Raw genomic sequence first — 15,356 nt, 5'->3', positions numbered from 1 at the left:
GTGGAGGTTATGCTTCCCCACGCGGCTCTGTCCCCGCCATCCTCTCCTGCTGTGCCCTGGAGTCCCGTCTCCACACTCTTAACAGCACGTGTGGCCCGTTCCCTTCTAACCCGGCGACTCTGCTCCTTGTTATTCCTTGGATCCTATTGACCTTTTGCTCACTCAGCTCTTCTTTTCTTGAGTGGAGCAGAATCTCAGGTCGCTGCATTAGGTCTCCCTTCTGCTACTACTGAGCTTTCCGCTAAGTGCCGCCACACCCACGTCTCTGCAGCTATGAGGTCTGCCTTGGTTTGGGGTCCTCAAGAACCTGCCGGGTTTTATCTTTGACTCTGGTGATCCGGAGTCTTCTATGTTTGCACTTAGTTGTAATAGTTTCTGTTTTAGTTCATTTGAAACATCAGCTTAGAAATGATCTATCCCATTTCACATTTGGATTGCTAAAAAGGAAGAAGGAAGGAAGGAACGGTAGGAAGGAGGAAAGGAAGAGAAGAGAAGAAAAAGAAAAAGAGAAGCGAGGCAGTAGTGAGCACCGGGCCATGTGGAGGATCGGAAGGCTCCAGGGCAGTGTGAGCACGCCGGCTGGCAGCCGCTGAGGACACTGGCAGCCCCTCTGAAACTGAAACAGGATCACACATGACCCAGCAGCTCCGCACCCAAGGATCTGACAGCAGGAGTCCAGCAGGGACCTTGCACCAGTGTCCATAACAGTGTTTTCCACAACAGCCGGAAGGCAGTGAGGGCATGGCTGTCCATCAACAGATGAACCGACAAGCAAAATATGGAATATACACATGCGACAGCGATATTTAGCTTTCGAAGGGGATGAAATGTAAGAAACGGGAATGAGCCTGGCACAGTGGCGCATGCCTGTAATCCCGGCAGTTTGGGAGGCTGAGGCAGGAGGATCATGAGTTCAAAGCAGCCTCAGCAATTTAGAGAGGCCTATGCAACTCAGTGAGACCCTGTCTCCAAATAAAATTAAAAGGACTGGGGATGTGGCTCAGTGGAAAAGTGCCCCTGGGTTCAATACCTAGTACCAATAAATAAATAAATAATTAAAAGACACAAACGAACAAACACAAAACCCAGGAATGAAATTTGCTAGATGGTACAACATAGATAGACGTCAAGAACATTATGCCAAGGGAAATAAGCCAGACACAAGGACACAGAGGACGGGACTGATGGAGTCCACGTGCCTGCGGCAGATACGCCTGTGCTCCCCTGCCTGAGGTGGACCGCCTCCTGGCTGGGCATTTGAGTTCAAAGTCTCTTTTCTATTCACAAATAACAGTGTCGTCTCCTTACCTGGATCAAAACATACGGGTGTTCTGCAAGCTGCCTCTGTTTCCTTCTAACAGCTTAGCAGTTTGAATCTTTCATGTTCAAGTTTTTACCTGTCTGGGATGAATTGTATCTTGATTGTGGTTTGGGGTGACTTTGTTTTTCCCCACCTGGGCCAACACTTGTGGGTACCGTTTGCTGTCCATCTGTCCCTTGCTGTCCATCTGTCCCTTGCCGTCCGCAGTGCACATCTCTCCTCCAGCAGACGTCCTCCTGGGCGGGTCTGGTTTGGGCCTCATCACGGATCACGGATACCATGAATATCCAGCTTCTCTACCTGCCGGCTGCTGGGGTGCTGCATTGTGGCTTATCAAGTAGTTTATCAAGCCAGCCCCGTTGTTCCATGTTTGAGTGAACATCTTTACGGCTAACTGTTTGGATAGGGGTGAAATTTCTGGGTCAGGCTTGTGTGTGTCTAGAGGTGTTTGAAACATTATATAGATTATTGTCTGCTTTGGGAGGATTTTGCTAATGTGGACTTGAGGAAACTTTCTGACATAAAAGCCTAAAGAGCTTCAAAAGAGTCATTATTGAAATATTTCTCTATCACTTTAATTATTTATAGGTGTGAAACTTATACCTAAGGAAATGGGGGTTTGGACCTGGGTGGGGGGAGCGGGCGGGTGGCGTGAAGGGGGCTCAGGATGCACCGCCGGGTGCGTCTCCCCTGAAGCTGCTTCTGGCCTTCGCCCCACATTCCTGCTCACGCCACGGAGCACTTACCACTGGCTCAGCTGCCACCGTGGCCCCGAGGACGGAGCGGCCCGTCTGTGACGTCACCGTTCTCATCTCCGCTGTTGGAACCAGAGCAGGAGTGTCAGCGCCGGTTTCTTTCCGCGGGTTGAGCATCACTGTATTGAATCCCAACATTACCCTGCAGAGCGTCCTGAACACGTCTTCACCCTGGGTCCTCCAGAAAAGGACGGGGAAAGGAAAGGGCTTCCCGGCTGAGAATCCACCGGCGAGTCACAGTCCCCAGGGTTCCGGCCTGAAGCAGAACTTCCCCGGGCCGTTCTCAGGCTCAGCTGTTGGAGAGCAGCCCTCTGGCTGAGGGTCTCCCCACCCAGCATCCCGGAGGCCGAGCGGAAATCCGTAAACTTTAGCATGAGAAGATAAATAGAAATAAGTCACCAGCAACGAGCGCAGGCAGGAACACCCAGAGTCATTTGCCTGTTCTGAGCGGTCCTGGAGAGGGCCACCCGAGCAGGCCACAGCGTCCACTCGCCTCGAGGCTTGCCGGGCTCTTGCAGGATCACAGCCCCCTCTCCTGTCTCTAGGTTGACCGTCACGGACTTGGAGGGAGCCACCGACCCCACCACGGCCACCTTGGTCATCAGCAGGGCTGCAGATCACCCACCTGTGGCCAATGCAGGCCTAAACCAGACCATTACCGAGCCCCGAAACTCCGTCACCAGAGCAGTGACGATGGCCAGATCGTCCTCTGTGAGTGGTCCCTGGACCCCAGCAGTGGGGGCACAGAGGTGGCCGTGCAGGGGAGTTCCCCGCCCTGCAGTTGTCTGTCTGTCTGAGTCACCCATCTGTTAACTGGCTCCTCCTCTCTTGTCTATTGCTATCATCTATACCGTCTATCCCTCGTCCACCTAGCCTGTCTACGGCACCTGTCCCTGTCATCTCTCGTCTGTCCGTCCCTGTCATCTAAGCGACCTCTATACCTACCTACCTACCTACCCATCAGTCATCTTACTCAACCTGCTGTCCGTTTTTGTTCCTATCAGTTGATGTGGTTTGGGGCAGGGACAGTGAGATCCAGGAAGTCTGTCTCTGTAAGTCTGTCTGTTAGTCCACTGCACGGTTGGCAGAGCACCTACACTCCCAAACCTTCCAGGTGCACATCTTTCCCCTCGACGAAGCCGTCCTGTGCTGATGACTAGAACTTAAGGTTAATTTGGAGAAAGTCTGACTCAAAATTTACTAGAGAAATATTTTGATATTGGGGAAGACCTTAGAAATAATCTAACCTAAACCTCATCATCAGAAAATTATTTATTTTTTGTTTCTCCTGTTTATAGAGATCCCAATCTATCTTGAATCTATCCACTGGTTTCTTTTGTTTTGTTTTGGTACCAAGGATTGAACCCAGGGGCACTTAACCACTGAGTCACATCTCTAGCCCTTTTAATTTTATTTATTGAATTATTTGGTACTGGGGATTGAACTGGGGTGCTTTACCGGATAACCCAAATCCTGGCCCTCTTTAAATTTTTAATTTCAAGGCAGGGTCTCGCTGAGTTACTGAGGGTCTAACTGAAGTGCTGAGGCTGGCCTTGAATTTGTGTTCCTCCTGCCTCAGCCTCCTGAGTTGCTGGATTACCAGGGTGTGCCACCCCACCCAGCCACTGGTTTCTTTTCAGAGCTTCCGTGAGAGCTCCTTTGTATCTGTCTTTTCATTTGCTCGAATCTTTTAAGTGTGTCTTAGATGTGATAACTGGGCCTTGGCACTCCCGTGTGCGGGTGTGTGAGCTGTGTGCTTATCAGTGTTACCAGCTGTCTGTCTACCAAAGAGCTGAGACGATCAATCTCTGAGACAGTTTGCTGGGCTCACAGGTGCAGAGGCTGGAGTTCATGGTTGCCCGCTCTGCAGCTCTTGGGCCCAGGAGGGGGCTGCCCATCATGGTGGGTCCAACACCACTTGCTTCACAGCAGTTGGGGGGGAAGAGAAAGAGGTAGGGCTCACCTTCCCCTGGAGCACGTCCCCATGACCTGCAGACCTGCCGCCCGCGCCCCTTCTTAAGGTGCCTCCTGTCCTAGCTCCAGGGGACCAAGGCTTTGGACAAGGGCCTGTGGTTGACATTCCAGATCCAAGCTAGGAATTCTTTTTGTGGTGACCAAAGTCATTTGTTTTTTTTTGTAGCTAATCACCTTGGAAGTTTTAAGATTGTCTTGTTTTTGAAAGTTTGATTTCAAAAATGTGTTTTACTTTGCCCACTTCCTTTTCTTCTTCCAACTCCATCTTGCAGCCCTGGATGAATTTCCCATTAGCATTGAAGATGAAGCAGACGTCCCGTTGAAACTCACCTGCTTCACCTTCTGGTGTTTCTGGAATGTGCTGTGCATGACCTGGCCAAGGAAGGAAGGGCTGGGGCCAGGGAGCTGGAAGGGGCTGCCTCCTCCAGGTCCTCGGGAGCCTTGTGCTGGGGTCGGGCTCCACCTCGGGTTGAAGCAGGTGCCACGTTTGCTTCTGTTGTGTCAAGAACTGTGGCAGAAACAGGAAGAGGGGCCAGACACCTGGCAGCATGCACGGGCCCTGGGTTCAATCCCCAGTACTGGCTGAAGAAAACAAAAACAAAAACAAAGGAAGTGTGGGCTCTTTTGCTATTTGTATTTACTTGGTTAAAAAATTCTTCCGAATTTTCTTTTACGTAAGTATTGAGCCTTATGTGCCAGAGCTAACCCCTCAGAACTCATCCCTGCACACTGGCCACGTAGTGGGAGGACATTCCCGAGGGCTGAGGCCCAGAGCGAGCCCTGCTCCCATACCAGCCCAGGGGCTGCACACCCCTCTCTCCTTGCCCTGAGACTATCCACAGTAAGCGTGTTATTGCCATATGGTGATTAGGACGTCCAAAGGCACTATGCCCTGTACCCCCGGGGCCATCAGAAAGGCCAGTTCTGTGAACCCCTCTTACATTGGCCTGAAAACCAGGCCCGGCAGCCCTGGGGCTGTGTGGTGGGTTGGGGGAGGAGTGGGCTGTGCAGTTTCCTTCGTAGATGCTCTGGGGGCGCTGGGCAGGCCCGCGGGCTGCTCAGTCCCCATGTGCACGAGCACCCCTCTGACCGTACAGACTCTGAGGCAAGTACTAGAACTCATGTTTTTTTTGTTGAAATTTTCAGAGAAATGTGCTTTGCCTGTTTAGTCAACGTGAAGGACTGTGGGGGAGCCCAGAGGCAGAGCGGAGCCTTGGCACGTGCTAGGCCCTGGGTTTGATCCCTACCACTGGGGAGGGGGAAGTGGAGAAAGCATTTTCTTTTAAAATCCTTAGGAGTGCATTTCGCATTTCAGAAGTTCCCCTTGCGAAAACAGAATTGATTTTGTATTGACTTTCTTTATCATTTTTCCACTGAAACCTTAAGAAACACAGGCAGATGCATTTATATTTAGGCAATTCTGGGATCTGTAGAATTAAACTGCCATGGGATTAAAATTAAAGTCCTTTTCTGATGCCACGAACTGCAGATGTCAGGATAGCTGGCACTATTGCCAGCGAGAGCACAGCAGCACGCACATGCTACGCACGTGCTCCGCTAGAAGGGACGGTCCCCTGGAGGCCTCGAGTGCCACTGAGAGCGTGCCTCCAGGAAAACCCTGTTGCTTCGGTTTGTGTGTTTTAGTTTTTTTCCTTAACGTTAAGATTTATTTTTGATTGCAAAAGTAATATGCGAATTGCTTCTTGTAGTTAAAAATAAAAACCGATTCCAATAAACTCTGATAAGGTGAAAATATACACGACTCCCACCCTCCTCCGGGTCCCCTACTGGAGGCCATTCCTTCAATCAGTTTAGCGTGTGCACTTCCAGAATCTTCTCTATGTGTCTGTGTGTGTGTTTGTTTGTGTAGCGATTACTATCACAGCGTATGCCGTGTCTTTTTTTGCTCAATATGTCTTTACGTTTTTCATTTTGAAATTTATAAAGCTTGCTCATTCCTTTCAACGTCTTCTGTTCTCTTACCCGTTGGCAGGGATGGAACCCAGGGCCCCACACAGGCTCAGCCTGCTCTACCACTGAGCCCTGGACAGCCCTGAGCAGCTTCTAAACTCGCAGTCCATGGTGCACGCGGCGGCCAAGGCCACGCCACTCTTGATGGGCACCGGGACTGCTTCCCTGTTTTGCTGTCGCCTCATGCTCGGTCACCCCTGGGGCCCCCTTTTGCTGTCACCCCGTACTTGGTCACCCCCGGGGCCCTGTTTTGCTGTCGCCCCGTGCTCGGTCACCCCTGGGGCCCTGTTTTGCTGTCGCCCCGTGCTCGGTCACCCCTGGGGCCTGTTTTGCTGTCACCCCATGCTCAGTCACCCCTGGGGCCCCCTTTTGCTGTCGCCCCGTGCTCGGTCACCCCTGGGTCCCCGTTCTGCTGTCGCCCCGTGCTCAGTCACCCCTGGGTCCCTGTTTTGCTGTCGCCCCGTGCTCGGTCACCCCTGGGGCCTGTTTTGCTGTCACCCCGTGCTCGGTCACCCCTGGGGCCCTGTTTTGCTGTCGCCCCGTGCTCAGTCACCCCTGGGGCCCCCTTTTGCTGTCGCCCCGTGCTCGGTCACCCCTGGGTCCCCGTTCTGCTGTCGCCCCGTGCTCGGTCACCCCTGGGTCCCCGTTCTGCTGTCGCCCTGTGCTCGGTCACCCCTGGGGCCCTGTTTTGCTGTCGCCCCGTGCTCGGTCACCCCTGGGGCCCGCCTCCCTCATTTCTCTGGGCAGACGAACGGTGTGGGCCGTGCATCTCGGTGGACGCTGCCATCTTGGGCTGGTCTCCTCCGCGCTCCCCCAGAGCTCCTAACCCGGTGGGCTGCACGTTACATTCTCCTGGGCTCATGTGTCCTGTGTTTTCGAGCAGCGTCTCTGTGTTAGGTGAGTCATGCGTGTGCGTGTCACGCGGTTTACTGTGCTTCTTAACCCGTCCTTCTCTTGGTTCTCGTTTTCCCGTTGCTGTTGCTGAGGGGCACGGACCGTGCCTTCACTCATCTCTGCAGGAGGGAGACACGCCTTCCCGCTGGCCGTGGCAGGTTCCTCGGGAGCAGTCCACTGCTGTGGTCGCCGTGACTGTCCAGCCGGGGAGGGGAGATGGAATCGAGATCTGGCCTCGGGATGGAAGCAGAAATGGTAACTAGGCTTCTGGGCTTGGGCTGTGTCCAGCTGGGTGGGCGCGTCTCCAAAGCTGGCCGCTGTCAGGAGGTCGGACTGTGGGTGCTGACGCTGCACAGGGAACCGGTTTTCTTCTGAGGTTCTGAATCTTGTCTTGATTGTGCCTCTGGACCTTGGTACGACATGACCGGGGCTTTAGCAGGAGACGACAGGGCCCTGCAGGAGCCCACAGGAAGGGCACCGTGGGGAGCGGCGTCTGCAGAGGGTCTCACCCGGGGAATTGGTGGCCGTGGAGCTCTGTCTGATTGGAGTCTTCTGTGGTACCCCGTTGACATGTCCGGCTGTACGTTTTCATGCGTCAGATGAATATTTAAAAAATAAAGCAGAGGATGGCAGACTTGAGGCAAAGGGCCGGGCCTTCTCACCCTGTCAGCGATCCTAGGAGACGACAGGCCTCCCGTGGCGTGGCTGGCCCTGACAGGCTCACAGTGCCGCCTGGCGGGAGTGCGGTGACCGCAGCATCGTCCTCTACTGCTGGAGTAGCTTGGTGGGCGCCAAGCCGCCACTCCCAGGGGCACGGCCTCCTGAAAGAGAGGCCCTCCCGGAGGAGCAGCACCAGACGACCCACCTGAGCCGTCAGCACCCGGGCGGCCTTCTAGAAATCACTGGGCATCTTTGGACAAACAGAATACCAAGGGCAGACAGAGGAGATGGACGGAGACTGGCCGTGCAGGAGGCGGGGCCCAGGGCAGGGGACAGGGCTGTCCTGGTATCAGGTGAGTTTCCCCATGGAAGACGCTCCGGGAGGCCTGTGGGAGGCCTGTCTGCACCCACCGCCCTGCGGGGACTGGACACAAGGGAAGGGCAGAGTTCAGTACGACCCAGTATTTCCTGACCTTCACATGCTGACCTCACAGAAGTCTACATGAACTTTTAAGAGGCCAGATATGAGTATTACTCACATTTTTTTTTAATTTTTTTTTTTTTTTTTTTTGGGTGCTGGGGATCGAACCCAGGGCCTTGTGCTTACAAGGCAAGCACTCTACCAACTGAGCTATCTCCCCAGCCCCTTACTCACATTTTTTATTCATTTTTATTGTAAACAAATGGGATACATCTTGTTTCTCTATACATGAAATAGAGGCATACTGCTTTTGTAATCATACATTTACGTAGGGTACTAGTTTTTGATTCATTCTGTTATTTTTTCCTACTCCCCACCCCTCCCACCCCTCTTTTCCCTCTATACAGTGCTTCCTTCCTCCATTCTTGCCCCCCTCCCACCCCCCATTATGTGTCATCATCCACTTATCAGCGAGATCATTTGTCCTTTGGTTTTTTGAGATTGGCTTAGCTCACTTAGCATGATATTCTCCAATTTCATCCATTTGCCTGCAAATGCCATAATTTTATCATTCTTTATGGCTGAGTAATATTCCATTTTATATATATACCACAGTTTCTTTATCCATTCATCCACTGAGGGGCATCTCAGTTGGTTCCACAATCTGGCTATTGTGAATTGAGCAGCTATGAACATTGATGTGGCTGTATCTCTGTAGTATGCTGATTGTAAGTCCTTTGGGTATAGGCCAAGGAGTGGGATAGCTGGGTCAAAATCATTCACATTTTGAAGCTAAAAACCTAGGACTCATAAAGACTGCTAAGATCACGTGGGCTCAGGTAGCCAAGGCAGGAAGAGAAGGAGCTAGGGCTTCTGAGGACCACACCTGCATCCTAACTGCAGCAGGATTCCTCTCATCGGAGACCCCTCCTCAGGCTCGTCCCTCTTCCATGCACTCCAAAAACACGGGCAAGGATTCTGACCAAGTTTTATTATGAACAGAAAGGGGTAGTTTCTAAGGTTCCATTTCCTAGCCTAGATCATTTCACTGGCTGCATTTAAAATAAAAAGCCAAGAACAGGTATCCTCTTCCAGGAGTGCCGCTGACCATCGGAAATAGGCTTTGACTTCTGATCATTAGGCTGCACTGGAAAGTGCCAGGGACCCGGGTCACTCTAGGATTCTCCAGGTGTGTGCGTTACCGCTGAAGAGGTGGCGCTGGGGGCACGGCCGCAGGCTGGCCTGTCAGCCCCCGCCCTCCCTGTGCTCTCCATGGTCTTGTTTTACAGAGCCCCAGTGCTGTGGAGATGGAGAACGTGACAGGCCTGTGGCCACCATCACCGGGCTACAGGTGGGTGCCCATCTCTTCTGCCTAACAGTGACAGACCAGCAGGGGCTGAGCAGCACCTCCACCCTGACTGTCAGTGACCGGGGCCTGCCTTCGCGTCCCGCAGGGCCCTGGGCCCCACCTGGTAGAGGTGCTCACTCCCTCCTTCCTGGCGGAGCCCCGGGGGGCCACACAGCTCTTCCTAAGCCCTGTGCAGGGGAGCACGTTTCCTTTTCCTGGAATGTGTCTTGTAACAGCTCCACTCTCCTTTGGAGACCCTGGGGTCCGAGGACCGGGGCCTGAAGTGCTGCTACCCTCTGCTTTCTCTTGGAGCTCAGGAGCTGGATGCTCTTGGTTCTCACTGGTATTTGGGGTTCAGACCCTGAGTACTGCTGTGGGCACTTTCCTCCTTGTCTGTCTCCCCCGTGGCCAGGAGCTGCTCAAGGTCCTTGGCTTCAGGTATCTCCTTACCCTCTATAAAGCAGGGCTAGACTCATGGCAGGTCTCCAATGTTGGTTGGCTGGATAGATTACCATGGACGATCATGACGCGTCTGAGCACAGAGGAGGGAGAGAGCATGGCGGGAGGGAAAGACACACCTGTGGAACGGGAAGGGCCAGAGAGCCGGGCCGTGGGGACAGCCGCCCGAGCCCGAGGCAAAGGCTCGGCCACGCAGGGGCACCTGCCTCCTGTCGTGCCTAGGAGTTGGGCAGGTAGGTGAGGCCGAAGCAGTTTTATCAGCAAAGTGAGATGGAGGTGGATTAAAAACAACCTTTTTCTTGTAGATATTTCTAGCCACACACAGAAGTAGACCCGTCCTAAAGATCGTCACGTGCCGTGCCCACCTTCTCGGCCAGCACTATTTTGCCGGTCTCGCTTCATTGATCCATTTGTAGTTTATTTGTTCTGATTGGAGTATGTGAAAGCAAAACGTAGCAGCAGGTCATCTTCAACGGTAAGAGGGGGATTTCTAGGAAGATGACAGGACGGGGGTGCGGCTCAGCGGTGGAGCCTGCGCACGCGGCCTTGGGCTCCATCCCAGCACCGTCAAGAAAGGAGAGAAAAGAAGAGGAGGAGTCGCTGGGAAGGGGGAGAGCAGGGGCACCGGCATCGTCTGGGCAGGAGGCGAGGGGCTCTCTGAGGCCCAGAAGGGAGGAGACGCAGAGCAGCCGAGGGTGGAGGGCGGCCTCCTGGGGGAGGGTGGCACCTGCCACGCAGGGCGTGCAGGACGACGGGAGCACTCACGCCAGCAGCGGCAGCTCTGGGGATCAGGTTCAGATGTGGACGTTCTGAGCTGCTGACAGCCAGGTGCCTGGGCGGGGCCGGGGGCACAAAGCTGGAGTTCAAGAGCACGGACCAAGAGGACGCCGGCCGGGCCAGCAGCGACCTGCGCGGGGTCGTGTCACGGCCGCGGGGCTCAGCGTGCCCCTCTGTTTCTGTTCCTCAGCACCTTCCCCTTTTCACAGGGTCTTTTGGCGGTGCTGGGGATTGAACCCGGGCCTTGTGCCTGCAGGGCAAGTGTCCACCTCTGAGCCACATCTGGCCTGGCATGAGCTTCCTTCATGTGAGACTCTCTTTTCAAGCACTCTACCACCGACCCCCTCAGCCATGGCGGCGGGAGGCCCGGGCGTGGACCAGTGGTCTCTGCTCCAGGCTCCGGGCTTCCCTCAGGATGGGAACCTCTGGAGACCATGGGCAATGTCCCCCTTGGGTCCACACTGGGCCTTCTTCACCTGCTTTCTGTTTCTGCCTGTTGGTCAGGAGACTCAGAAGCCCCCCGAGCTCGCTGGACTTGCCCCGCAGCAGCCTCCTCTCCAGACGGGGCGGGGTCTTAGTGTGACCCTCCTGATGGCACCTGCGGGTGCCCGGGGCCCTCCTTCCTGGGGCGTTAGGTCAGAAGCGGCTCTTACGTTGTCTCGTTTATATCTGACACCCAGTCAAAGGAGCCAGGGGCCGATCATCTCATACCAGTTTGGCCATACTAAAAAATCCAAATATTTCTGCAGCCAGATGGTGTGGACCAGTAAAAAATGACTCAGAGTGTATTTATTTTGCTTTCATTTTTATTTCTTGACAGTGCCTTGCATATAGTAGGCAAGAGCTCTACCACGGACCTATACTCCAGCCCTAGCGTGTGTTTTAAATCAAAATATTTTCACTTTCTGGGCCCTGAACATAAGTAAGATCAATGTTTCCCTTTTTTGGGGGGGAGAGGTGCTGCGGATTGAGCTCAGGGGCACTTGACCACAGAGCCACATCCCCACATCCGTGATAGGAGTCACGGACAGCCTATTTTATATTTAATTTAGAGACCGGGTCTCACTGAGTTGCTTAGGGCCTCACTTTTGCTGAGACTGGCTTAGAACTCAAGATCCTCCTGCCTCAGCCTCCCGAGCCGCTGGGGCTACAGGTGTATGTTTCTCTTGTTTAAGGAGGGCGATGACAGGCTGTTATATATATCAGAAAAGCCCTCAGTGTCCGTGCTGCCACTGCCTTACCTTTTTCACCCCAAATCTTTTTTTTTATTTTAATTTATTTTTATTGTAAACAAATGGGATACATGTTGTTTCTGTTTGTACGTGGAGTAACAGCATACCATTTGTGTAATCATACATTTACATAGGGTAATGAGGTTTAATTCATTCTGTTATTTTTTCCTCCCCCCCCACCCCTCCCACCCCTCCTTTTCCTCTATACAGTCCCTCCTTCTTCCTTTCTTGCCCCCCTCCCACCCCCCATTATGTGTCATCATCCATTTATCAGCGAGATCATTTGTCCTTTGGTTTTTTGAGATTGGCTTATCTCACTTAGCATGATATTCTCCAATTTCATCCATTTGCCTGCAAATGCCATAATTTTATTATTCTTTATAGCTGAGTAATATTCCATTGTATATATATACCATAGTTTCTTTATCCATTCATCCATTGAAGGACATCTAGGTTGGTTCCACAATCTGGCTATTGTGAATTGAGCAGCTATGAACATTGATGTGGCTGTATCTCTGTAGTATGCTGATTTTAAGTCCTTTGGGTATAGGCCGAGGAGTGGGATAGCTGGGTCAAATGGTGGGTCCATTTCAAGTTTTCTAAGGAATCTCCACACTGCTTTCCAGAGTGGCTGCACTAATTTGCAGCCCCACCAGCAATGTATGAGTGTACCTTTTTCCCCACATCCTCGCCAACACCTTTTGTTGCTTGTATTCTTGATAATCGCCATTCTAATTGGGGTGAGATGGAATCTTAGGGTGGTTTTGATTTGCATTTCTCTTATAACTAAAGATGGTGAATATTTTTTCATATGTTTGTTGATTGCTTGTAGATCTTCTTCTGTGAAGCGTCTGTTCATATCCTTAGCCCATTTGTTGATTGTTCACCCCGAATCTTAACCAGCTAAGCACGGAGCTGTAAGAAAGTCTGTATGTTGTCTTACAGGTGTTTGGGGCAGACAATAATGTCTTTAGGTATTTAAAAATCTGCATCTCCCCTAGAGGGAACAGTTGTGGGTATTTTATGACATGCTTTCTTCTATCACCAGCATTTTAAGTCGACATCTTTGCTTATTTTTTGCTGTATTTGACATAGAAAGTCATAGTCCTCCCAGAGCCGGGGCTGGTGGCAGACATGTTCTTGTGCTTCCCAATAATTCCATTACTGTGGATGTTCAAGGTCTCCCGACGACCAAGGCATCGTGTCCTATCTGTGGGTGCAGGATGGCCGGAGTCCAGCCGCTGGAGCGAGTACCTTGTGTGCTGGCTTGTGACGTGTCTGTGACAGTCACTAGGGCTGCTGCAGCCGCACGCCAAGGGCCTGGCGGCTCGGCCAACGGGACTCCATTTCCTAGCGCTCTGGAGCGTGGGAAGACGAGACTGAGGCGCCTGCCAGTTCAGTTCTGCTGAGGCCGCTGGCTGGCCGGTGCATGGCCGCCTTCTCCCTGTGTCCTCAGGGAGGAGGGGAGGCGCCAGCCCCGGATCTCTTCTTAGAAGGACACTGATCACATCTAAACAGGGCCAGCCCAGGACCCACCACCCTGATCACCTCCGTACAGGGCCTGTCCTTGGGCACGGTCACGCTGGTGGTTAGGGCTTCCGCAGGTGAGGTTTGGAGGGCCACATTCAGTCTGCAGCAGCGTTCATATCCTGACCTCGGCTCCCCCGTAAGGGGCTTATTCTAAATTCGGATGTTCCAGGGTCTGGAGGGCACAGCTGCTGTTAGATAAAACTAAAGCTGAAGTCCATTCTGACTTTCCCTGACCACACTCTGGCTGGTAGCAGAGCAGAGCCTGGCGGGACTTTGAAGCCGGTCTCTCGAGGGAATCTCTCTTTTGTCCAAGTAGATTCTTTCCTCTTCCTCATGTCACATCAGACATGCCAAAAGTCAGGGGTTGCTGACCCCCCACAGGGCAGAGAGTGGAATGCAGAGGCAGGAAGTGACTTGGCCAGGTCTGCCTACCCAGCCTCATCCTGCCAGCCCTTCCCGGGCGAGTGACCTGCAAGCCCTCAAGGGGTACCGAAGGCCTGGCCACAGGGAGGGGCTGAGTGCTCCTCATGTCCCCAGCCCCTCTGAACTGCCCTCTGCCCAGCTGGTGGTGGGTCTCGCCGGTCTCTCGTCCTCTCCTGGGAGCCTCTACCTTCTTTTGCATCCTTTCCCTTCAGCAAGTTCAGAGCCGGGAGTCTGGGAAAGTCTCCTCCACTTCTCTGGAGCCCTGAGGCCCACAGAGCAGTGATGCTTCTGCCAGGCTCTTGGTCTGAGGAGCACGTGATGCACGTGAGGGAAGCGAGATGAGAGCATGATAGAGCACGCATGTTTACTGTTGTGCCCAAAGGCTCGAGACCCCACAAGGACCACCAGAGACCACGATCAATGCAAGCAGCAAAGAGTCATTTATTAGCAAATTCAAACCTGGTCCTCTGCGTCCTTAACCAGTGACGCTAAGAGAGGTCCCGAACCCTCGTTAGCAGGGTTTTTATAATGAAAGGCAAGCAGTTTTACAGTGTTCTTTTAATTGGTTAACATTTGAACAGCTAAACATTAGTCCTCTCTGGTTGGGTCGGGCCAATCTATTTGATTCTCATTGGGTCCCGCCAGAACTGAACGGTCCTAGTGGAAGAAGGGAGGAGGGAAGGGGTGAACTCTGCAGGAGATGAGTCGGGGCTAAGCCCCGCTCCCGTCCTTGACGGATAAGGTCTCCAGGCAACCGCACCTTCCTCGGACAAATATCTCTTAACAACCTTGGTAAGCACAGGGGCCCAGCAGTCCTGTTTGTCCTTGAGACAGTTAGCAGCACAGATACCACCCTGCTCTCAACATTTACAACGAGGCCCACAGAACCCAGGCCCCGCCCTGGGGTCCTTGCCTAGTTTAGGTCTTTCCCTCCCTTGGACAGAATTGATGGCTTGCTAATTCCTGGAGAGCGCTTGGTCAACTTGCCTTGGAAAGGCTGCCCGCACAGTGTTGGTGCTCCAGCTGAGTGGGAGGAGGGCTAGGAGCACCCCCAGCCCAGCTCACCTCCTCCTCCGCCTCAGCTCCCTGGTCAGTGTGTAGCAAACGTGGGTGCTGAAGTTTGGGACCAGAGACTGGGACCCCAGGTTGACAGCGGTCCTGTGTTACTTCCCAGGATGTCATCGAGGGCTCTGACCACAGTGTGGCCCTGCAGCTGGCGAATCTGGTGGAGGCTGTCTACGCTTCCCACGTGAGAGTCACGGACAGCCAGGGGGCCTCGGACATGGACACGGCCACTTGGAGGTGCAGCCAGGTGTGCTCCCTGACTGCAGAGCTGCCCAGGCCTGGGCCCCAGTCAGCACCGGGACTCTTAACAGTGCAGGGCGAGCGGGGCCTGCTGTGACTGGAGTCAGCTCCTGGGGCCACCTGGAGGGTTTTCCTGCACCCGAGAGTCTCACACCATCCAGCCCCATAACTTGTTGAGGAGAACTGGATCTGACAGTGAGACCTTTTCAGTTTTGTTTTCCTGTCAAGAAACAAAGACTTAAAAGTGTAGTGGACACAGTGACCAATACTGGGATGCCCCGGTCGG

General features: G+C 53.3%; 1 protein-coding gene across 1 annotated transcript in view; it reads left to right on the top strand.

Moving 5' to 3' along the window:
• Kiaa0319 (KIAA0319 ortholog) overlaps positions 1 to 15,356 on the top strand; it is a 52,961-nt gene that overhangs the window by 24,968 nt on the left and 12,637 nt on the right. Inside the window, 9 exon segments of the mRNA XM_047559294.1 lie at positions 2,622 to 2,752; positions 2,755 to 2,825; positions 4,114 to 4,180; positions 7,078 to 7,106; positions 9,286 to 9,310; positions 9,313 to 9,468; positions 12,908 to 12,982; positions 12,985 to 13,058; positions 14,940 to 15,079. Coding sequence (XP_047415250.1) covers positions 2,622 to 2,752; positions 2,755 to 2,825; positions 4,114 to 4,180; positions 7,078 to 7,106; positions 9,286 to 9,310; positions 9,313 to 9,468; positions 12,908 to 12,982; positions 12,985 to 13,058; positions 14,940 to 15,079 — 768 coding nt within the window.

Source organism: Sciurus carolinensis, chromosome 7 (assembly GCF_902686445.1).
Source record: "Sciurus carolinensis chromosome 7, mSciCar1.2, whole genome shotgun sequence".
Taxonomy (NCBI): Eukaryota; Metazoa; Chordata; class Mammalia; order Rodentia; family Sciuridae; genus Sciurus; species Sciurus carolinensis.
This window is presented reverse-complemented; position numbering and strand designations above follow the sequence as displayed.